The 23,994-nt window shown below is 35.0% G+C and overlaps 1 protein-coding gene across 6 annotated transcripts in view; it reads left to right on the top strand.

The window, feature by feature from the left end:
* The window catches only part of LOC106458059 (PHD finger protein 20-like protein 1), an 89,053-nt gene that overhangs the window by 63,108 nt on the left and 1,951 nt on the right, over positions 1-23,994 (top strand). For 2 of the 6 annotated variants that reach the window (XM_022384186.1, XM_022384184.1), the window contains 5 exons: positions 364-465; positions 1,236-1,432; positions 2,757-2,859; positions 10,316-10,514; positions 18,850-19,640. In XM_022384186.1, the coding sequence (XP_022239894.1) occupies positions 364-465; positions 1,236-1,432; positions 2,757-2,859; positions 10,316-10,514; positions 18,850-19,640 (1,392 nt within the window). Of the gene's footprint in view, positions 1-363; positions 481-1,235; positions 1,433-2,756; positions 2,860-10,315; positions 10,515-18,849; positions 19,641-22,790; positions 22,943-23,994 lie in introns of those variants that run through there. The other 4 variants (XM_022384183.1, XM_022384185.1, XR_002610301.1 and 1 more) reach the window with 3 other exon arrangements.

Here is a 23,994-nt window from a genome sequence, read left to right on the forward strand (position 1 = left end):
CTGGTTATTCAAAATAATGTTTGTTAGAATATACAAACTTGTATTAAGGGTAGAATGGGTAATACAAGTAGCTATTGAAGTAGTTACAATTGTTAGAATATACAAACTTGTATTAAGGGTAGAATGGGTAATACAAGTAGCTATTGAAGTAGTTACAAGGTAAGTCTGGCTAGTGAAGACATTCAAAGATGATTTTATAAAATGCTACGAGGTTATTTTGATTGTGCAAGCTTGGAACTTATGAAGTGATGAATGCATTAGCTGTATGTGTCAGTGAGGTCATTTGGTATTTCCAGGAGAAGTTTACTTTGAGCTAAAGTTTCCTTTACTTTATTTTTATTGTAATTTTTTTTCCCTGAGCAGAAACCTCTCGAACCAGGACCAAATCTCTCCAAGAGAGTTTCTCAGATGTACAAGTACCAAGAAAAAAACGTCGGTTTTCTTCTGTTCCAAGTGTTCTGGATGGTAAATTATCAGGAGGTTGGTTTTAAGAAAAATGATTGATAACTGTTATCATTTTCAACAATCAATCGAGTTAACAGTATCTGAAATTAAATAAATTGGTAAAGTTGAAGTAAGGTTAGAAACAAGATTTAAGTCTTTTGTATGAAATGTTTCACTGCTGTTTTTATTTATTGATATTTCATTATTTCATAATACTTCTTTAGCATCAGACATAGTGGATTCTGAAAAAAGATATTTTTGCTAAAGTGTTCCAAAAATGTATAGACATATTCTTGCTAGTAAAACAATTCTTCATGTTAATTACATGGTAGACTGCACTTTTCATGCAGTGTTTTTTATTTAATAAATAAACTTTTATATAAAAAGCATGAAAAATACTAGTAATTTAATTGTGAATATTGGTTGTTGTTCAAGGCTTCTAACAGAGATTAATCAACATTTGATTGAATTAACTTGAACTTTTCATCATGTAAAAAAACTGATTTGTACTTGTAATGCTTTAGAGTATATAAGTTTCCAATTTATACCTGTACAGAATGGTATTTATTTTTGTTTTGTAGTACTAATGCAGATGTATTGCATATTTTCAGTGTTTTTTTTAGTTAGGAAGCCAAAATTTCAATTGCAAGAAATTTCTTAAAATAGATAACATACTTTTTTTATACTGCTCTGCTTACATTACTACAAGTTGCAATACAAACATATTTCTAACATGATGTAGCACCTAGGGTCTTGTAAAGTGGTTGTTGAAAAATAATTTTATGGTGCAGGTGTTTTTAAACATGAGGACACTCAAAGCTCATCAGAAACTGTTGACTCCAGAGATGCTGGAGAACCAGAAAACTCACTAGATATCCCCTTAGCCATGGACAAGAAAAACAAGAAGAGTCAAGTTGAATGTTATTATGATGGAGAAGTTGTCCATTGTATCTGTGAGTCCTCAGAGGAAAGTGGATTAATGATGCAGGTATGTCTGATCCATGTAATTTGAACATAATTCACTTTTTGGGTTTACATATCTGTTAATAATTTTGTTTAATGCATTTTTATATTGTGTAATTACCTTTTAATTGAAAGTTATGAAGGCTTGTATTTTATTAGTAGTGTAATTTTGATGCTACTAACATTGTTTTTGTGTGACTTTACCATTAGTTCTTGTTATTTCTGAAAATTTTATTTTATTGATATTCTGTTTCATCTAGTTGTACTAAGCAACCCTTTTGTAGTTGATTGTTTAAGTCTTTCAGCTATTTTGTATAAAAATTAAATATCATAGTATAATTAATTGGTCCTTGATCTTGAAATCACTGAAAGCCCATGGGAATAAAGAAAAAAAATTAATTTTTTTCACCCAAATAAATGCAGTAAAAGTTGTATAATAAATTTTTTATCTAATTAATTCTGTATTGAGTATTCCAAAAACAAATTTGCTCTAAAGTTTTCCCTATTAATTTTGTAAACTTTTGGATCAATAAAATAACATCTAACAGGAAAAAACTTAAGAAACTTGAATTAAATATTTACTAAATAAAACATCTGGCAATCATTTTAAGATTGCTACAGAAAATAATATTTTGCTGCTTTCACATGGCCTGCTTAAATGGAATGAATAAATGATGGAGTTGAGTGTTTGTGGAAAATGTTTTAGATCTTTAAATTAATAGATTTATATTGATTTTTACAAAAAAAATTGTTTTGAAAGTTTAGATTATGAGGTTAAGCTTTATAGGTAGAAAAAACAAAAACATTTACTATGTACTTGTTATTAGTTCTATAAAACAATTACTATTCTGTTTGAAACACACCACAAACGTTGAGTTGTTGGAGTATAATATATGCAAACATGCTAATAATGGTATACATTAATTTTAGCTATCTTTGACATCTAAAATCTCACAGCTGATAAGGGTGGGTCATGACCCTCAAGGGGGTTGCAAGCAAGTTTCCAGGAGGTCATGAGCTGTCTGCACTAATTTTGAGTCCTTGAGGTGTCTGATAGGTGCACATACACCTTTGTTATGAACTATGATGAACTGCACCAAGAAATATAAATAATTTTTTCATCCTTATAGAAATAAGTGGGGTCATGATGACCAAAGTCCAGATGGAGGGAGGGGGGAGGTCATCTGGCAAATCCGGCTGAGAAACACTGGGCTGTATCATGCATTCATAACATCTAAGATACACATTTCTATGGTAAACCTTCAGGCAATTTATGTAGAAAATATTTTATTTTCTAATTCATTGTCATTGCTTTTATGATACTATAATTCTGAACATTTGATTTCCAGTGTGAGGTATGTTTGGCTTGGCAGCATGGAGAATGTTTTGATATTGAAGCTGAGGAAAATGTGCCACAGAAGTATGTCTGTTATGCCTGTTTGGAACCAAAAGGCAAGAGTTTTTTTTTAAATGTGTTAAGTATGTTTAATCAGTAAAGCAGTTTTTTCATATGCATGCTTCTATTATTAGACTTAAACATTGCATTTTACAGGTTGGTTTGATATGTTATTGTGTTCAGCAGTAGTTGTTATTGAGGAAAAGAGCAATATTAAGTGTAAAAATCAAAGTATTTTAAAACTGGTTAAAGTATGCTCAAGCATAAAAGTAATACTTGTAAAATAATTACTTTATTCTTTTGTGTTGTTTTTATTTTTGGGATGACTGAGGCTGCACTAAACGTGCATGGAATTTTTGCAAGCTGTAGACAATATACAGCACACTCACACTCAACTGCCAGAGGTGGACTGTAGCCTATCTGGTGAATAAGCAATCAGTGGGTTAAAGACTATTCTCAGTTGACATGATTATATAGCAGGATATAAAAGGATAATTTAGATTTATTTCATATTTTTTATGGGGGTTAGGTGGTCAGTCAAAATGACAGAATGCATATAGAGTTAGGGTAGAGAAAATAACAGATAAAAATATAGTTTTACTGGAAAAAAGTTTTAAACTTATTTAGGAGATTTAAGAGATTATGCAAAGGAAGTTTGACAATTTTTAGATGAAAAAAAGGTATTTTTAATCTTAACATAGAAATCACTTTGCACTTGGAGTAGTCAACACTTTGACTCCATGTATTCATAGAGAAATTTTTAGCAAAAGTACTTCATTAAAAATTCTAATTTTTTTGTCTGCAAAAGACTTGCAAGGTTTACTGATAGCTTGCAAAATTTCATGAAGATACATAGTATGGAAACCCTAAGGTTATTTGCGTTGATGAACTTAGTTGAATCGACTGGTTGAGAGAGTTTAGTTGAGTCAAATCACCCATGTGAATTCCAAAACATATTTACATTCTCTCACACTACAGCTGTTACTTGACTGCCACGGTTTCTTCCTTTGCCATCTAAGCATTGTTCTTATTTTTTTCTCGCTTGCTCCAATCTTTTATACCCCACTTAATTGCCCCTGGCAATATTTGTCTCATGACACTTTCCACCTATGTCAATGCACTCTCTTTCCTGGTATTGTATAAAAGTACCTCATTCAGATAATGTTATCAGTTTTTCTCAACAAAGTGTTCACTAACAGATTTCTCAATACTATGATCATTGGAGATACTTTGAGCATTCTTAGTGTTACCTAGTTGATTTTCATTAAAAAAAATTTGATTGACAAGCCAATACACTGTATGAATTCCCGGATTATTATTATATATTATGCCCTCATGCCTTTGAAACAAACACACAAGAGATTCTTTCTATGGTCTTTATGTGACTAAGGGTTCATAAAAATCGACTCAGTGGATTCCCGTTTCCTTATTCAGGATAATTCTCCAGTTTCGAGGGGATGTTAAGTTGAGACAGTACTAAGATATGAGTTTCTCTGCCACCACCTCATCCAGAGATCCATCTCTTCACTAATACCTTGCTTCAGGGATTGGGTGCCTCATGGTCTGGGCTTATTAAGGGGAACATCATCAGGCTTCGCTCCAACAATTCCATGGTGGTGTCTTGCATTTCCTATAAAGGGGGCACTTGGTCCAGGGCTCCTTGTTTTCAAACTTTGGATTTCATTTCTCGGGACCACTTCTATCATATCACCCTACTAGTTTTCCATGTTCCGCAGGTGTTGACTGCAGTAGTAGACCAATTGTCTCGACCCAAACAGATTCTTCTCACAGAATAGATGCTGCATCACAAGGTTTTCTGTTGGACTGGCTCTCATTTTGAAACACTGATGATTGGTGGGTTGGCCACTAATTGAACACCCAACTACTGGCAATTTGATCTCCAGTACCTCACCTTTGGGCTTTGACAATGGATGCATTCCATCAAGATGGGATGGGATTACAACTCTAGGACTTCCCTCCAATTCATATGTTACCCAAGGTACTAACTATGATTTGTTCCAGCCCATTGTCGGGTTATGTTGATAGCTCCAGATTGGCAGCTACACCCTGATTTAACCTTTTTCTGTACCTTTGGGAGTGCCCACCTCTTCTACTTCCTCTTTGGCTATATCTGTGGAGGCAGCCATGATCTGACATGGTACACCTGGCTCTTCAGAAGCTCAAGTTCAGGCATGATGGTTATGCACGACATCAGGGTTTAATTCTAGGGTTGTCATGTAACTCTCTCAGGCTATGCTTAGTCCCATGATGGACATTTATTAATGCAAGTGGCACATATTTTGGCAATGGTGTATTGAAAGGAGGTTGAACCAATTTTGATCAGAAGTGCCATCCATAACTAATTTTTTAACTTTGACAAGGGTTTTGCATCTTTCACAATCTCCCTGTATAAGGCAGGCTTATTGACTACTGTTCGATACTCGAGACAAAATGTTTTTGAGTCCCCAGTACTCTCCATCTTCTTTAAGTCACTTTGTGTCCTTTGTTCCAAACAACCATTTCCAATTACCTAACTGGTTTATTAAGGTTTCTTTACATGCCTTTTCTCAACACCCATTTGTGACCTCATATGCCGTGTATCACCTTTACCTGAAGGTTTATTTTTGTTGCTGCAGACCTACAGATGTGGCCAGTCATAGTGGTTTGTGATGATTTTCCACAGGATGTTTTATCATTCTACCTACATCCTCAGACCAGTTTTTCTTCCCCAAGACACTGTCAGCCACAGAAGGGTATAAATGATGTTCACCAATTCATCTGATCACTATTTCTTATTTAATCAATCAAATTTTGATTATTTGTTATGTCCAGTGAGGGACTTGAAGATTTTGTTCCCTGCACTAATTCCTTTAGAGATTCTAGATAACATCCTGTTATTCATTGGGATCATTCAGATTCCCAGGATTCATCCTTGATTACAATGATAAGGTGGGTATGAAACTGTTCCATATTGCTTATCTTGGGTTCTTTTTGAAGGTGAGGTATCTTCTGCAAGTCACTTCTAATCAGATTCGTCACATTTCTATGTTCTTAGCAGCCAGGTTTAAGTGCCCAATGGAGGAAATTGTGCAGGCTGGGATGTGGACCTCCCCCAATACTTTTATCTCACATTATATGCATGATCTGGCAGTATCTTCTTCTGAGGGTGTTCAGCTACTCCCTGTAGCTGTCTTAACCACTTCTGCTAGATTATCCAGAGGGGTGAGTATTTTCATTGCTCTTGTTGTCTCTTCTTTTCCTTTCAGGGTCTCTTACCTCATGGCCCAGCATGGCCAGGTGGTTGGGGAGTGTGGATGAGTGTTCATAATTCAAGATTGGATGAATCCTATTTCCTCAGGTTGAGTAAGGCATACAAGATCCCATCAATCCGAGCCTGGGGTGTTGCCTTTTGGACTTCTTCAGGCTGAGAAGAAGGTTTGTCCACTTGTTGCTTATCTTCTCGTTGTGATTTCAGTGGCTCGGAATGCATCACTCAGTGGTGACAGATTGGGATCCACTCATAAGTATATATATATCTTGCGGTCCAATTTTCCTAGTCAGCATCGTGGGTTATAGGGACCATGGCTCTATAATTGCAACCCCAAGCAGTGGAACCTTGGCTATCTGGTTGGAGACTGGACAGTAGTGATGATAAATTATATAAAGTTCCACCCAAAGTACATAAATTATGTTCTGGGTGAAGAATATACCAGTTCTGGATGTAGTGCGGTTTCACCACTGAGGTGCCAATCTTCTATATTGACACACCCATGATCTCTGCAGATGCTTTCTGCATGGATAATGCCCTCATTGGCCCCTCCACCTTCTGAATGTGGGATTCTAGCTGTAGTGTGAGCAGAGGTATGTTTTGGAAGTTAACATTTTTTAAAATTGAAAATGTATTTCCAATAATACTTACCTCCAGTCACACTATCCCGCCCTTCCTCCTCACTAATAGCCAGTGTTAGAGACTGTAGATTGAGTCAGTCTCAAAAAAGTGATAACATTATCTGAATGAGGTACTTTTATACAATACCAGGATAGAGAGTGCATTGACATAGGTGAAGAGTGTCACGAGACAAATATCACCAAGAGCAGTTAAATGGAGCAAGTGAGAAAAATTCAGACCAATGCTTAGATGGGCAAAGGAAGGATCCCTGGCAGTCAAATAACAGCTGTAAGTGTCAGCAAAGGTAAATATTATTGGAAATACATTTTCAATTTAAAAAAATTTTAACTTTCGATGTATTTATACTCTTTTGTCAATACAAAAATGTGTGTAACATGACTTTTTAAAACATATCATATGCTTTTAGCTATTCACTTCAACAATTTGTATTTTAACCATTACTAAAACCAATTTTCCTGTTTGCAACTGAGATGAGTGTTTTTTGGCTATTAGTTAACAGTTTTATAACATCATTTGCTTAGTATGGTTGTAGCTAGAACCTGACCACTGTTGAAGGAATCAGTTAAATGAGACAAAACTAATATCTATTTCACTTCATAAAGCCTGTCCAGTTGTCTTTTTCCTCAGCTAATTACCCTTCTTGATGTGGATTCTTATACATTTGGACCTCTTCATTGGGATCCAAATATTTACTCACGTTTTTTTCTGCTTGGCAATCCGTGAAGGGGAGGAGAGAATCCTGGTGATTGAGTGATGCTTAAGTTATTGCAACAAACCATTTTGGACTTAAATTTATGTATATGGAAAACCCTTAGACAGCTCCCCTCAGAATATTTTGGCTCATCACTTGTAGCTAGAGTCAACCAAGCTAGTATAAAATGACTTCAGTGAGTATTGTGGATGTTATGTGTGGTACTGTTGTTTGGTATAGTGGTCATGAAATCCTGGTGTTGCTGCACTATACCAGTTTGACAGTGTAGTACATTCTCTCATAAGAGTTTATGGTGTGTGGGGTCAGTGGACATCAAATATTTCTGTTTCTCTTATAGATAATAAGATTTAAAAAATAAAAATAATAGGCAAGTGCCCATGAACTGAAGAATTTGAAGGTACATGTTCACAATCTGTAACATTTTCTCCTTTTTTAATATTACATTCACTATGAAAAAGTCTTGGACGGGTGTCTCCATTTTTTGTTCAAAAGGGTTTAGAGGATCTTGCTGTATCTCCAAAATCAGTTAAGAAATAAAGATCTGCAAACCTGTTGGCTGAAGTATTATGACCACAACACAATGCTTTCTTCTTAGAGACAAAACCAGTTTGGGAAATAAACTGTTGAGGTAAGCCCCTATAGTACTATGAATTCCTCAAGAGAGATCTCCATATTATCCATGAGTTGGAGATTCTAGCTGACCTTTGAAATTCAGTAGTCAAGTGAATCTCTACTCATAAAAATGAAATGTTTGAATCTGTTATGGTTCTCATTTTGATGTTCACATTACTAAGCCTGCCTGTTAATATAAAGGCAAGTTATCTTAACTACAAAGTTCAGCCATATATATTCCTAACCCTCCTTTATATTTTCAGTCTGTTGTTTGGACACTCCTAGACTTTTTTTTTGTTACTTTAGCATGTGCATGTTGTGGTTGCAAAGTTTTTGACAGCTGTTAGTGCAAATTGAAGACACATTATTTCAGCTGCTCTTGTTTTTGATCATGACCTAAAAGAATTGTCAAGAAAGAGGTAGAATGAGTTGAGTCCTTGAATAACATCTCTTATCCAGAGGCGAGAAGATTATGACATTACAACAACTCTTCCAAAACTATGTTATGCTGCTGTAGGGTGTTCCACTGCCACATTGGGAGGACAAACAGTTATTTCTGTTTTGTGTAAAGAGTCTTTTTCTGGCCATTTAAAGGTATTCTTGTCATCCATGGAAAAAGTATGTAGATAACTCAGTGTCTATTCTTCATCTCTGCACCTACAAGTATTATTAATAAATGATAGGGACCATCACTATTGGTCCTGATGTGCAGAATATAAAGTTCTGCCCACCAACAATTGAATCTCATCATTGGATGAGACCTGTCCATTTCATCCATGGAGGTTGATAGTCTCTCCAGGAAAAAAAAAATAAGAAAATGGTTGAAATTCAAAGCAGAAACTTTCCTTAACTTAATCTTCTCCACAATCTAGATGAAAACAGCCACACAATTACAGTGGAACTATCAAGGTTTTGTGCTAATTTAGAGTACATTAAACCTTTGATTGATTTTTACAGTCCTGTGTGTATTTTTTTACAGCAGACATTTACAAAAACTGCTGATAGTTTTACCTTTTAGCAGTTTTTGTTATACAGAAAGGATGTACTGTGTGATTAATGTATTTGTGGAGGAGTGGCATTGCTGGTTGACCTGTATACTCTTGTCATGAATGATGTGCCACTCAATATATCTCTGGAGGTCATCTATCCATGTCTCTATTGGTTTTACCATCACACTGTGTTCTCTTTACCTCTGTCCAGAAGAGAAAGTTGATCAAGATCATTATAGTCTTATTGAGCAGTTGCTGTCTCCCTTCATCATCCTGGAAGACTTAAGTGAACACCATCCATTCTGGGGTGGTGAACATATTGATGAGAGGAGTTGCTCTGTGGAGCATATGCTCTCAGATCACAACCTTTCTCCTTTCAATATTGGGGAATATATCTATTTCCATGTTCTGAGTCATATCTTAAATGCCATAAATCTCTCTGTTTGATCACCTTCTCTCCTTCCTTCTTTTGCTTGGGAGGTGGGCAATGATGTACAATGTATTGATCAATTTTTCATTGTCACCCGACTTTCTTGCCACAGTGGAGCTTAGAAAAGGCCAACGTTTAGAGCTTGATCCTGCTGTCATTAACCTACCATCTATTAATGATGTATAGGCATCTACCCTTACAATCCCTAAAACCTTTATATATTTACCATTGTACTGTCATCCATGGTTGCACTTGACTACCAAAGAGAACAGAAGGCTCAGAAACAAACCTAGATATTTTCTGCAAATACTCAACTCTTATGAACTACATAACCTTTTAGAAGGCTTGTGACATAGCCTAGCAGGTCTGATATCAAATCTTGGATTCATTTTGCTTCCATCATCTCTTCCACCACTAGTTCCAAGGTTGTTTGGGAGATTCGAAAGGTAAATGGGAAGTATACATCCCAACCTCTTTCTATCTTGAAACCAAATGGTCAAGAAGTTACTGATTTGAAGTATATTACTTGTATCTTTTGAGAGTGCATCTCCCATCATTCCAGGACCTCTACCTGTTTCCTTGCTTTTGTGGTCATTGCTACACAGACCAAAAGATCCTCACCTACTTTTTGTATCGATCGATCTATTTTTTTTAGTAATGTAGTGTTCTACTAATGTGTGTGTGTGTTTTAATAAAGCAGAAAGACAATGTAAATATTCTGTGAGAAAAATAGTTAAATATTTTCATAAACAACTTTTTTATGTTACAATATGGGTCATACATAAATTTTCCCCATGTTAAAAACAAAAGAACATTGGAAATGCACTGTATTAATTCTTAGAACTTTCAACCTTTTCAGGATTGCGAGAAAGTTTCCGCTACAAGTATGATCAAGATTGGTTTAAAACAGGAGAAATGACAGCATTTTCTTTTCTGAATAATGCTGCTCCACAGACCAGCCAGCCTGCTTCGATGAGGGCAACTCACGAACTTACTGCTGCTATGCATGATGTTTTTAAGGTTCTACACAGTGTCAAGTACAAAATCAAGGTTCTTAAGTAAGTAAAAGCATTTATATGCATTATATTTTCTGAGTTTGGTTTGAAAAGTCTAAAACATCATTGTAATTGGGTAAAAATACTGCAAGAAATAAAATGAGCTGTTTGTGCATTCAAGGACCACCAGGGATAGAAATAATGAAATAAAATTACATTCACTTGAGGGAAAGCTATCAGGAAGATTACATTCTTTTATGTAACTTTTACATTTCCTAATGAATTGTTTTTTTTTTTTACTTAATCCATGCAATATGTTCACTTTCACTGGTCATAACTAAAGGAATATGGATGGATCATGCATTGCCGATCAGGAAAGCCAACTAAAAAGATACAATTCCTCAAGCAAAGTTAAATTCCTTGGGAATGCGGGAATGTAATATTTCAATCCGTGGCAACTATAATGAGGAGATATGGTTTGATAACAATGATACTTTTTTTTATATTCTGAAAAATTGTGTTATATCTGGAAGAAATTGCTTATCATTGCAATAACTTGTTTCATCATTGTTTTATCACTGCAGTTAAATCTTATTAGCTTGTACAACACTGTTAACTAGAGAATTGCAAGACCTGGCCATAGTTTTGTATTAACACATAGATACTTCCTTTAATTTGTATAACACTCTGTATTTAGATAGCTTTTATGGTGCTCCTGAGTGCAGTAACAATATTTATTTTATAAGACATGAACTTCACCAGTTCAGTGGCATATTATACTACTTGCTGGTGGACAATCATTTACAAATACAGGGTCTGTGATTATCAATGCTGTGTTATGCCACACACATTTACCATTATGTATATTGTATGTGCTTCTTTGTCCATTTTCAGTGTGCAAATTATGGAGAGAAGTATCAGGCTTTTCATATTAAAGTAAAAGTTAAAAATTATCATTGCTGTCATAAAAAGCAAGAAGAAAGAGCATGATGCAGACAAAAAGTTTCACGTGTCTTTGCTTTTATGTAGAGTACCCCTTACATATTTAATTTATTAGTACTTTTGTTGATTTGCACTAAAATTCTCTTCAGATATGAAATAAGGAGATACAAGAATTTGTTTTATCACTAGAGGATATATTTTTCATACTAAAACTTTATCACTGAAGAGCTGTTTTAATATTTGTTTAGGCTATCATTGCAGACAGTTGTCGTATATCTGAAGATGTTGCTTTATCATTAGAAGGTATTGTTCTATCACTGTAAGCACTTTAATATATAACCACTAGAAATTATTTTGTAACTAAAAGAATTAATTTTATCACTATAATAGCATGTTTTAAAACTGAAAATATTATATAATCAATTGAATAACTTATCATTAAAAAAGATCACTTTTTTTTCTTCTTTTCTTATCATGAGAAGAACCTTATTTGTCATTGAAAGAACTTGTTTTATCACTGAAACAACGTCAATTTACTGGAAAAAGTTGTCTTATCACTAAGCAGAATTGGTTTTATTATTGGAACTACCTCTAATTACTGAAAGAAGGTGATTTATCACTAAACAGAACTTGTTTTATCTTTGGAACAACCTCTTTAGTTCGAAATGGTACTACCTTCTTTCACCAAAAGCTATCTCGACCTTGATTTGCCCTCAAAGCATTGCTAACATTTTCAACAGTGCACCAGTTTATTATACCCCTTCATTTTTGCACCATTGCAGCAACATGTGCTGATCATGTGACTACCCTCCACTAATCATACTGCACCATCTATACTAATACAGGTTTGCCACTGCAGCACAATCCTCACTTTCTCGATTGTCATTCCAGTGTATAGAAATGTTTTAAATCATTCTTCATGTGACTACAAAATTTTTATTATGCTTGATCACAAATTTATATTAGTTTCAACTTCAAATTTTGGCTTCTTGTGTTTTATTTCCATTGTTTCTACTAGTTTTTTTTTTCTTTAAATGTTTCTGTTTTCCAAATTATACTTGGTTCAGATGAATTCGAGATTTGATATGGCAGATGATAAACTTCCCACCATAAGTAGACAATGGTTTTGATACTAGTCCCCAGTTGTCAGGGTCAGTGACGTCTGCTGGAGAAGAACAGGCGTTAGTTTGTGGGCAGTTTGTGTCTTATGTTTGGCCGGTGATCTTTTCCTTTCATGTTACGATTTTTGTGTAGAGGGATAGAATACTGTATGGAAAGTTTGTACTTTCCACCTGATACCATGCCTCCTCATAACCTGCTGGGTTAGGTATTGTTCTTTTTCCCAGAAGATCTGTGGTAAGTTTTTCAGTGTGTATTTCTCACTCCCCATAGGTATATCCATGTTCAGTGAGTTTATGGAAGCTAGTGTGAATGGATTAAATTTCGGCATTGGATAATTTAGGTCATTCATGTCATCTTTGCACAGTGTTGAGTAAGTTAGATTTTTATTCTTCTTTTACCATCTAGGTTACTTTAGTTTAAAACTTGCTTTTGGAGTTTGTTTATTCCTTTATTTTTGTTTAAATTTTTTTACTTATTTTCACTGTTAATGTTATTTTGCTTGCAAGTTCTTTTTTCTCACTACTAGTCATCTAATTGGATTTGGTTTTGAGTCAAACTTTGTTATTGTTAACTGGGTGCTTTTTTATTCTGATGTTCTTCAGGGTATTGTTTATTTTCGTGTCCTTTGTCTTATAGATTCTTTGTGTGGACTTATAAATTCCATATTGAAGGGTTGTTTATCTTCTCAGTTCCTTTAATGGTTTTGTACTTTTGGTGTTACTTATTGTTTTATGTTTTAGGCCAAATTTTATAGTTTTTTTTTATGTACTTAACATGTTTCTAAGTTTTGTTAGTTCATTAGTAATTATTACTTTCTCCAAGTTCTTTAGTTTATTTGCCTTTTTGGTTACACCTCATTACAGTTCCATGGTTTATATGGGTTTTATCTGTGGGTTTCTGCCTTCTATTTTGCTCACCCTCTATCCACTTCCCAGATCTCCTTCCCTCCTCCTTGAGATTGTACTTTGTCCAGTTGTCTTGCCAAGTCTGTTCGAGTCCTATTACACAAAGGAACTATCACACAGATGGTGCCTACTCAACCAGAATTTTATTCTTTTTTTGTTTTGTCTCCAAAAACATGGGATTTTGGATTCTTGTCATTGATATGTCCTGACTGTATCCTTATCTGGAGATGCCTCGTTTCACCATGGAGTCCTTCCTCTCACTTCAGTGAGTTTTTGCCCCAGTTTCACGTCATTTTTTCTTTGGATCATCTACAAGGGTTCTGTCTTCCAGTTCTGGGCACCACCTTTCTGTTTTCTTCAGCTCCATATGTGTTTGGTCAAGTGGTATGCTCTATTGCATGTCAGCTTCACTTGCTGGATCTTTGGACTCACCATTTCATGGATGACTGCCTTCTGCTTGCCTCTTCTCGTGCCCAGTCAGTCACTCACACCCACTTCCTAATTCAAGAGGCTACTCGGCTGGGGATTCTCATGCAGTATCTTATTAATTTGGGGGTTCTCTTCACTTCCTGTCTCGGTCAAGCCCATCCTTCTCCACTTCAGCTCCAGGATATAAAGCAGGCAGTCATGAGAGCCCTACCTTTTCCTTCTCTCTCTGCATATGAGGTTCTATCTCTTTTGGGGATCTGGGCTTCCTTGGAAGCTCTCATTCCCTTGGGTCAGGTGCACATGCATTCCCTTCATTGGATGCTTCTTACCAGTGGAACTCCCTCCCCCAGCTCCCCATGATCCTTTGGACCATCTTATTTCCCTTCCACCTAGGATCATTGCCAACCTTGCTTGGTGGCTCTACAAGGAATTGTCAATGGTTGGAGTTCCCATTCCTCTGCCTTGTCCTGCATTTCATCTGTTGACAGATGCTTCTATTGTGGGTTGGGAGAGGGGCGTTCCTAGATTCCCCAGAGAGTTTGGGTCAGTGGTCAGTCGAGGAAGGTACTCTCCATATCCACATCCTGGAACCTTTGGCAGTTCATTGGGCTCTGTATAATTTCTTCCCATTTCTACGTGAGAGAGTGGTTATGGTTCATTTTGACAATTCCACTGTTGTCAGCTTTATCACCAACCAAGGGGGAACCAAGTCCAGATCTCTGTCTTTTCAGACTCTGGATTTCCTGTACTAGGCTAGTGACCATGACATGATGGTTCTGGTGGGTCATGTTATTGGATTTATGAATCTTGTGGCTGATCTCTTTATCACTTCCCAACCAGGTTCTTCACAGAGTGGTCTCTTCACCTTCAGATATTTCTGCAAGTGTGTTCTCAACAGGGAACATCACATACATGTATGTTTCCCACTCACTGGAATGCCAAACTTTCTTCCTTTTTGGTCTCCAGTTCCTCAGTCCTCAGCTCTATGGGTGGATGCTTTCAGTCAAGATTGGAGGGGTTTTCACCTATATGCCTACCCTGTAATCAGACTCCTCTTGTGGGTCTTTTTCCTTATCCAGACCACTCTTTGTTGTGTTCTACTGGTTGCTCCATATTGGCTGGCTCAGACGTGGTTCCCTCTGCTCTGGTCCTTACTGGAGCAACAGACCCTGCTCTTTTCTCTGTTTGATTGTTCCGCCAACAACAGTGATATGACATTTTTCATCCCAATGTTGCCACACTCCATCTTTCATATTTTGACGTATCCATGGCAGGTCGCCATTTGGTGTTTCTTTACACCAAATTTGTCATCTAACTAAGCATTTTGCTGCTCGAAACCACCGTCTTTTGGAAGAGATCATTCAGGCTGGTATGTGTCTTCCTTGGATGGATATTGTCTTCCTCCTGTGGTGATTCTACACACATCTGTTTGCCTTTGACTGGGGGAAATCTAGTATTAGTATTTTTTATCTTATTTTGTTGATATACATCATATTTCAGGATCCCACCTGGTGGTGGGTTTTGACTGGTCAGGTATGCTGAATTTCATATTTTAGTACTAAATCTTTATACTTCTATAATGCTCACGATGGAGATGGGGTGTTTCTGTAAGACCATTGGCCACTTATCCGGTGGTGTGTTTTTATCTATATTTATATATATATATTCTTTTTATTATCACCGTATCATACATAAAGGATCGTCACTCATGGTCTTCATGAGCAAAGCTGACCTGTGATTGTTACAATCATGGTCTTTTCGCTTTTCCAAATAGGGAAATGCAGACCATGGAGTTTTCCTCAGAATGGGACAAATACGTTAAAATAAACTTCATAGTCATATGTACCCACTCTGTGAGAAGAGGGCTATCGTTATTATATTTAATATTATACAATATCATAATACACTAAATCCAAAGTGCTTCTCCCAGATATTTTTTGCCTGGGTTGACCACACTTGTAGATCGTGAATTAAACTTTTTAGGCAAGGCACTTCCACTGGATATTTTCTGCCCAGATGGACCACACTTGCTATACTTTATAACCACAAGGCACTTTTCTCAAATGTTTTTGCCTGGGCAGTCCACACTTGTTGACCTCTTGATATCTTTCGTACAAGATATGACAACAAACAATCTTATGCAAGGTGCTTCTACTAGATGTTTTCTGCCCGGATGGACTGCACTTGACATACTCCATAATATCACAAGGCACTTCCCCCAGATGTTTTTGCCTGGGCTGACCACATCTGTTGATCACAAGTTCAGTGAACAAAATAGGAAAAGTACAATCTCATGCAAGGTGCTTCCCCCAGATATTTTGCCTGGGCTGACCACACTTGCTTCTCATATATATCCAAGGCACTTCCCCTAGATGTTTTCTGCCCGGGCAGACTGCACTTGGCCTATTCATATACGGTCCTTTAGCCCTAGCAATGTATTCTTATATCAGATTATAGGCACCTTCTTGCAAACAAACTATTTGTTGTCCACAGGTGGAATCTGTCTTACATAACATGGTGCCTGTCTATTAAGTTTTACCCTATGTGACTTACATTGCTTTTACTGGGCGAAGAGCATACCTGTTCCAGAAATAGTGCTATACCCTACAGGTGTGTCTCCTTTTATAAATGTGGAACACCTGTTCTTTCACGGTGATTATTCTCCGCTTGTTTTATTACTTTTGTGCCTTTACTGGCCCCTCCATCTTTGCAAAGTGGGATTCTAGCTTTGGGTGAGAGGAGATAGTACCATTTTGAAAGTTAACATTTTCTAACACTGAAAATGTATTCCCGATAGGTACTTACCTTCTCTCACCCACTTTTCACCCTTCCTCCCCACTGATTTGCTGGTGTTTCTGGTTTATATCTGCCAATTCTCGAAAGTGAGGATTGTGCTGCAATAGTAGAGGGAGCTTCCTGCACTAATGTAGATGGCATAATATGATTGGTGGGGGGTAGTTGCATGATCAGCACAGTTGCTGCAATGGTACAAAAATGAAGGGGTATATTCGCTTGGTGGGCTTTTGAAAATGTTAGCAATGCTTAAAGGGCAAATCAAGGTTGAGATAACTGGGTGAGAGAAGTTAAGTACATATCAGAAATACATTTTCATTGTTATGAAATGTTAACTTACCAGCAGTTATTCTTTTATTACTAAACATGATTTTTTTTATCATTGAAATAACCTCTAATTATTGGAAAAAGTTGTTTTATCATTAAAAAGAACTTATTTTATCACTGGAACAACCTTTTAATTACTGGAAGCTGTTGTTTATTACTAAATAGAACTTATTTTATTACTGGAACAACCTTTTAATTACTGGAAGTTGTTGTTTATTACTAAATAGAACTTATTTTATTACTGGAACAACCTTTTAATTACTGGAAGCTGTTGTTTATTACTAAATAGAACTTATTTTATCACTGGAACAACCTTTTAATTACTGGAAGTTGTTGTTTATTACTAAATAGAACTTATTTTATTACTGGAACAACCTGCTTATATATTGAAGAAGTTATTCATGAATCACATAAGTTTTTTCCCATTTCAGTTGATATTGACACTTGTTTGTTGGATGAATCTCTTTTTGTTTATCTTGGGCATGATGAGCTGCTCATAGTTTGAGATGCAATGACGTAGCTAGTTGATTGTTCAGTTTAGGTTACAAATTAGGAGTGCTTTCTTTTTTCTCAGCATCCACTCATCTTTTGCTTAGTCTATTATTTTGAAGTGTTCACTGTTCAGTTTTTTGTTACAGTCTTTGATTAGGTGGTTGTAAATTCCAGAGTTACTGAAAGGGCTGTTGGGTCAATAGCTTGAACCTTAGCTACCATGATCTAGTTTTTACTCCATTCTGAATGTATATAAAATTTATAGGCTTTAAGTATATGTTCCTTTTCCCTGAGAGCTAAGCACATTAAAATTGGTGAGTTTAAATGTTATTGTTGTTTTATGCACAAATTCATAAATAATTAAATTCAAATGAACTATCATAAACAAAAGAAAAATATGTGGTACAATATTTTCTATCTATTAAGAGAGTGAAATAAACTTAAAGGAATTTTATAAAATGACTATCCATTATGTTATTTCAAGTATTTATCAGGTTCTAAGGATGACCCACATTAGCAAATTAAGACATACTTAAAAATAGGAAGATGAAATTAGTACAGATCTCTCAAATGCATTACTGTTCTCAGGCTGAACTTCTTTTTTGAAACTTGAGAACTGTTAAGATAAAATAACATGATTATATTCACATGTAACCATGAAGAACAAATGTTTTCTTGTAATGAACTTGTGTTAACATTCAATATAAAAAATTCACTATTATTGTGATGTGAATACCTTATGCTGCGGAAGCGTGATTATAATGAATTATATGTTTGTCATAAGACAATAATAATAGGCTTACTTTATTTTTAAACACTACACTCTTTATTCTGTCTCTTCGAACTTTTACAAGAAAAAAGTGTATGATAGTATTTCAACCTCACTACATCTGCCAGATCCATTTCTCATGATGCATTTTGTTCAGTACCAGAGGTCATAAGACTAACTGAGATACAACAAACATATTATTGGTTGGAATGCTGTTTATATGAGCCATTTGTTACAATAACATTTGTTATAGTATGAATGCCTTTTACTGGTGAAACATCATTTTAATTGGTTATATTTGTCATAAGACAGTAGTGTTAGATGTATTGTACTTTTAAATACCACATTCTTTATTTGGTCTCATTGGGTTTTTCCAAAAAGAATGAGCATATAATAGTATTTCAACCACATTGTGTCCACCATTTCAATTTCACTGTTTTTTGCAAGTATCTATAAATTATACAGAAAAATACTGATGTTTGCAGGATGTGAAGTATACAATTTTATTACAAAGATGACTTAAAAATGAGAGTTTTATTTTGTTTCTTGCACTGGATTTGAAAATATTTTGTTGAGCTTTTCTCAGTATTTTTATTGATCATGTTTCTTACTTTTGTAGAGATGACAATCATCCAGATCTGAAAAATTTCTCAAGTTCTTGGCATAAAGTTAGCAAAGATAAGGAAGAAGCTGCTTCAAATACATTGCATTCTCAAGATATAAAATTGGAAGAAGCCCCTACTTCACCATCTGAGACTCTTCCCCTACAACAAATTTTCATGGATATGGATCATTCCTACTTCTCTACAGAAAAACCAACATCTGCTGGTCTAGCTAAACATTGTTCTATGTATGAAAATGATTCATTAGACCAAGAAACATCATCAGGAGAATGTATGGGGAGTGGAACATCAGATGAACTAACAACATCTTTGTCTGTTGAGTCCAGTGGACAGCAGGTCACTGTAGAGCAACATAAGACATTGACCAACTGGGGTGAAACCAGCATGGAATCTGGTTCTTCAGAGTTCAACACTCTTACCAGCTGTGATCAAGAGGTGTTATTAGTGTCATCTGGTATGGAGGATGTGATCATAGAAACTGTCCATGATTTAACTGGAGAATCTCGTGAACATTTTTCTACTGAAGGAGACTTGCAATTTTCAGGTTTCAAAACTGTAACAATGGATGAAAGTTTAGGCAGCTCCGATGGGTTAAAGGAGCCAGGAACTACTAGTGGTTCAAAGGTAAGCAACAAACCTGAAAATCTACAATTAAGAAAAGTTGAAAAAGAAGAAATATCTTGTCATGCAGACCCAGAGAAGTGTAAGCAAAACTTGCTGGACCATGTTGCTAAAGTGCATGAAGAACTGGAACAGAGGATGGACCTTATTGAGGAACAAATTAATGGTAAGATACAGAATCATAATGCTATAATATTAAGTTTTTACATGTATATGTGGCTAAATATGTCTACAACATTTAAAATTTGAATTTTGGTAAATGAAGAAGCTAAGGTTTTGCCAAATATATTGAAGTGTGCCACGTCTTTTGATACTCAGTGTCGTAAATGTAGTTGTGGTGTAATAATATCAAAGTGTGGTGGAGATGCTAGACACTATATTGTAAATAAAAACATTTTATTTCTATAATAAAGCTTATGCATATCTTTTTTTTTCTACATGTAAAGTAAATATAGTATAAGAAATTATACCTCTGTTATAACTACTCACAGGACTAACAGCTTGAGTTTGATTACCATAGTTTAACCCTTTCCTAACAGGAGCCCCTTTAAATGCTTTTCTGTGCAAGTCACTGTGTTACATTCAAAATTTAATTAAACACATTTACTATCAATATATGTGAATGAAATTAATATTATAATGTATGTTATGATTCAAAGTTTTATTTTATGAAAGTTTTAAGTTCTTTATTTGAAAATAACCTTTAAAAAGTACTTGAAACTTCAGGTGTATTGTCACATGACCAACGAGCTATGAAAATTCGTTACTTTGGCTCTTTGTTTCTTCAATAATACAATGGTAGTTGAGTAAAGGTAGGCTTATACAATAAGATGCTTAAATAACGTTTTCACAAATTTGTTTCAAAGTTCTCTGAATGAGTACAGTCGAAACAAGTAATACATTTTTCAACCCCTGTCAGATTCCACGGCCACCTTCAACATATTTATAGCCTACTTGTAGATGTTACATACACGTGTATATTCATTATAAAGGGACCATTTTACACTCTAATCTAACAACGGTTATTTTTAAATTGGCATGCAGTTGTCTTCAAAAATTACATGTAACTGACTATAGTATTGTTGGCTGCTTGATCGACTATACCACTTATGGTTGTTTCTTACCCAAATGTGTTATAGTTAGAGATACAGTTTAAGTTGTATTTAGGTCTTACTTTTATATTTTAGTTAATTATGTATTAGTTATATTTTAAAATGCATAATTGAAAGGTTTAAACTTTGCATCAGTTCTCAAGGCTTAGGATATTATGCAGTGTATGAAAATTTCGTAGAAGGGTTGTGCATGTCTGCCAGACACACTGTAATATGCCTGGAGGGCACCACTGACTTGTTTCAAGATCAATAATAAGTGGTAAAGAACAAGAACAGAAAATAAAAAAATTAAAATTAACTTTATGTGAAAAGGAAAAGACCCAAAATTACAAATTTAAGTAAAACAACTTCTGTAAAGATATTCTACAAAAAATTAAAAGGTATGTATTTTTTATTTCCTATTTTTAATTATTTCATTGCATTGTATGTTGATGATAACAGCTAGAGTTAGTGATATTGTAGAGAAAATGAAAAATAAAATATAAACATTTACTTTAAAAATCTTTTGATATCCTTTTAGGAGGTTCTAGAGATTATGCAAATGAAGAAAAGTATTTTTTTTACTTAAAATGAAAATCACCTTGCACTCGATTTGTTAATAGTTTGAATGTGAGTAACTACAATAGAAAAATAACATCTTTAGTAAAAACGCTTAATTATAATAATGTCATTCTTTGTGTACAAGATACTTATGATCTTTAACAAAATCTTACCAGTTTTTGAATGGATATGTTAAGAAATCTCATAGTTACCACTTGTATTGTTGTACAAGTGAAATTCGTAACTCGATTTCTGCAAATTGCATGAACCTGCCATGAAAGGGTTAAAAGAATGTTAATAATTCAAGATATTTAACTTTCCTGCTTGAGCTGTTATTCATATATCAGAATGTCCCTGGAGACTTTTAGGTAATATTCAAAATCTCATAGTCTGTAACACAAGGGATGTTCACAGTCTGTCATAGTGATAAAAGTTTGAGTGTCTAAACCTTAGAACTCTCTTCTACTACCAATGGTGTTCTGTGAGATGGCATTGGTTATAAACTACTGCTCTGCAATACTATCCCTGTATGCATACCTACGCTCATCAAATGTGCAAGAAGGTCAACTTGCAGTAGCCCATTATTAAATTGAGCAACATTAAAACACAGAAGGGCCCGGCATGTGGCCAGGTGGTTAGGGTGCTCGACTCACAATTTGAGGGTTGTGGGTTCGAATCCCTGTCCCACCAAACATGCTCACCCTTTCAGCATGGAGGGGGGGCATTATAATGTGACTGTCAATCCCACTATTTGTTGGTAAACAAGTAACCCAAGAGTTGGCAGTGGATGGTGATGACTAGCTGCCTTTCCTCTAGTCTTACACTGCTAAATGTCTAGCGCAGATAGCCCTCGTGTAGCGTTGCGCAAAATTCCAAATCAAACACAGAAGTTCATATGAGATGTCTGTAAATGGTATAGCAGTAATTCCTATTTGTATTTTGGCATGTTCATTTACATGAAGATCTGTAGTTGGATGTTTTGTCTTGATAGAACCATATTTTATTGGTATCTAGTTCATACAAAAATGGTATCTCATGATATAGTGGTATCAGACATTAGTCTGACAATATGTAGAGTTCACTTTGTTATTTTCTTGACTTTCCAGATGTTTGACTTATTATAGTTGTAACTTTGCAACCACCATAAATCCCCTGAAATAATTATGTATCACGCTCAGCACCATTTTGGAAATGTTGTGTCACAAGTAGAATGATAATAGGTTGCCTGGACTTTTGCAAACACTTAAGTAGACATTTGTTTTGTTCGTTGTGGTGTCATACTTCCATTTGTCACTTGCCAGATACTGCTCATATAGGTTTAGACAGTTGTTCCTCAACTCAGCTACGTTCTTTGGCAAAAGTTTGTGAATGCAGCTGTTGTGATATATTTTGTAGGCCTAAATGCATGCAAACTATTTTGTTTACTTCTCTAAAAGTGTTTCCAACCTGAGCTGCAATGAACTGCTCTGTTCTTGGGTTTCTCCTAGTGATGAGTTGTTTTCTTTAACTTTCATCGCTACTTTTAATGTGTGACTGGTAACTGTGTGAAGCAGTCTGTTTTTCCTGTGTAAAAATCATGCTTTACTAATATGATTGAAAGCTGTAGATATTTCTTTCTTTAAGTTGTTAAAACTTCTTGTCTTGTGTGCTTTTTATAATTGCAGAGTAGGAGAGCTTTGAGTCAGAAAGTCCTGCATTGTAACCCTCCCAGAGGTTGGTGAATTTTAGGCACCATCTGCACTTGCAAATCAATCCACTTCAACTGGGTTGCAACAAGAGGGTCAGGCTTTTAGCTATGGGGATGGCCAAGGGAAAGGTGATTGAATATGCAAATTTTTACCACAGATTGTGAACTACCCTCTATAGTCTAGGAAGATTATCAAGATGTTCAAGTTAAGTGCTACCTCTGTCTGGATATTACATACCAAGTGTAATTGGTCTTGATTAGAAAGAAATTATCCCATAGATATCTGGGTATTATTTAGTTAAATATAGGATACTAGAATGACTTGTGTAGACATCACATTTCAGAGGTACTGCAAACTCAGTTGGTTTAAGAACATTGTAAATTGTCAAATATTATTTTGTTTGCTTTATTATTTACAAAATAATGTATGTGTATCAGAAGTGCATTATTCCTACAAATGTTTTTGTTTTTTTTCAAAATGGGAAAATATATCTATAAACTGTATTATTTCATATTGAGTGAAGTTGTGCAAACATTGTTTGTGAAACAGCACTTTTTCCTAGTGGTAATGGGCAACAGAAGTTTGGTCAGTGTTCAACTCACAGTCCATCAGGGTTGCTTATATCGTTGTTAAATTTTCCTTAAACTCAAGACTGTCTATTTCAGTCATATTTTTAGATATGCTTAAAGTGAAATGTAGATACGTTATGTTTAATTTATAGGTAGTTTCTAAAAGTTCTTGTTTATTAAGAAACATAAAATAACCTAATTTTTAAATCAAACACTTATATACCATTAGTATTTTTTCAACATTTGATAAATCTTGAGAAGGGTTTTGCAATCAATTTCTTATAATGTTTATATTAAGCTTGTCATCCCAGTGAGAATCTGTAAACATAATCTTTGTTAATTAGCAAATGTACTTTGCAAAACAGAACTTCTGAAAAGAAAAGATTACAAAATGTATTCTACTGTATTGGCTTTCTGTCATATATTTATCTCAAGAAATATTGAATAGTAGTAACCGTACAGCTCTTTATTACATAAATTCTTGGGATTTTGAAGATGTGTTTAATATTATTACTGTGTGTATAAAAGTAAGAAATTAGTTGCCAGTTTATAATGCCTATAAATGTACAATTTTAAAAACAAAACTAGAATACAAGTAGTATTGTTTTTTT

The sequence above is a fragment of the Limulus polyphemus genome, unplaced genomic scaffold (assembly GCF_000517525.1).
Source record: "Limulus polyphemus unplaced genomic scaffold, Limulus_polyphemus-2.1.2 Scaffold410, whole genome shotgun sequence".
Taxonomy (NCBI): Eukaryota; Metazoa; Arthropoda; class Merostomata; order Xiphosura; family Limulidae; genus Limulus; species Limulus polyphemus.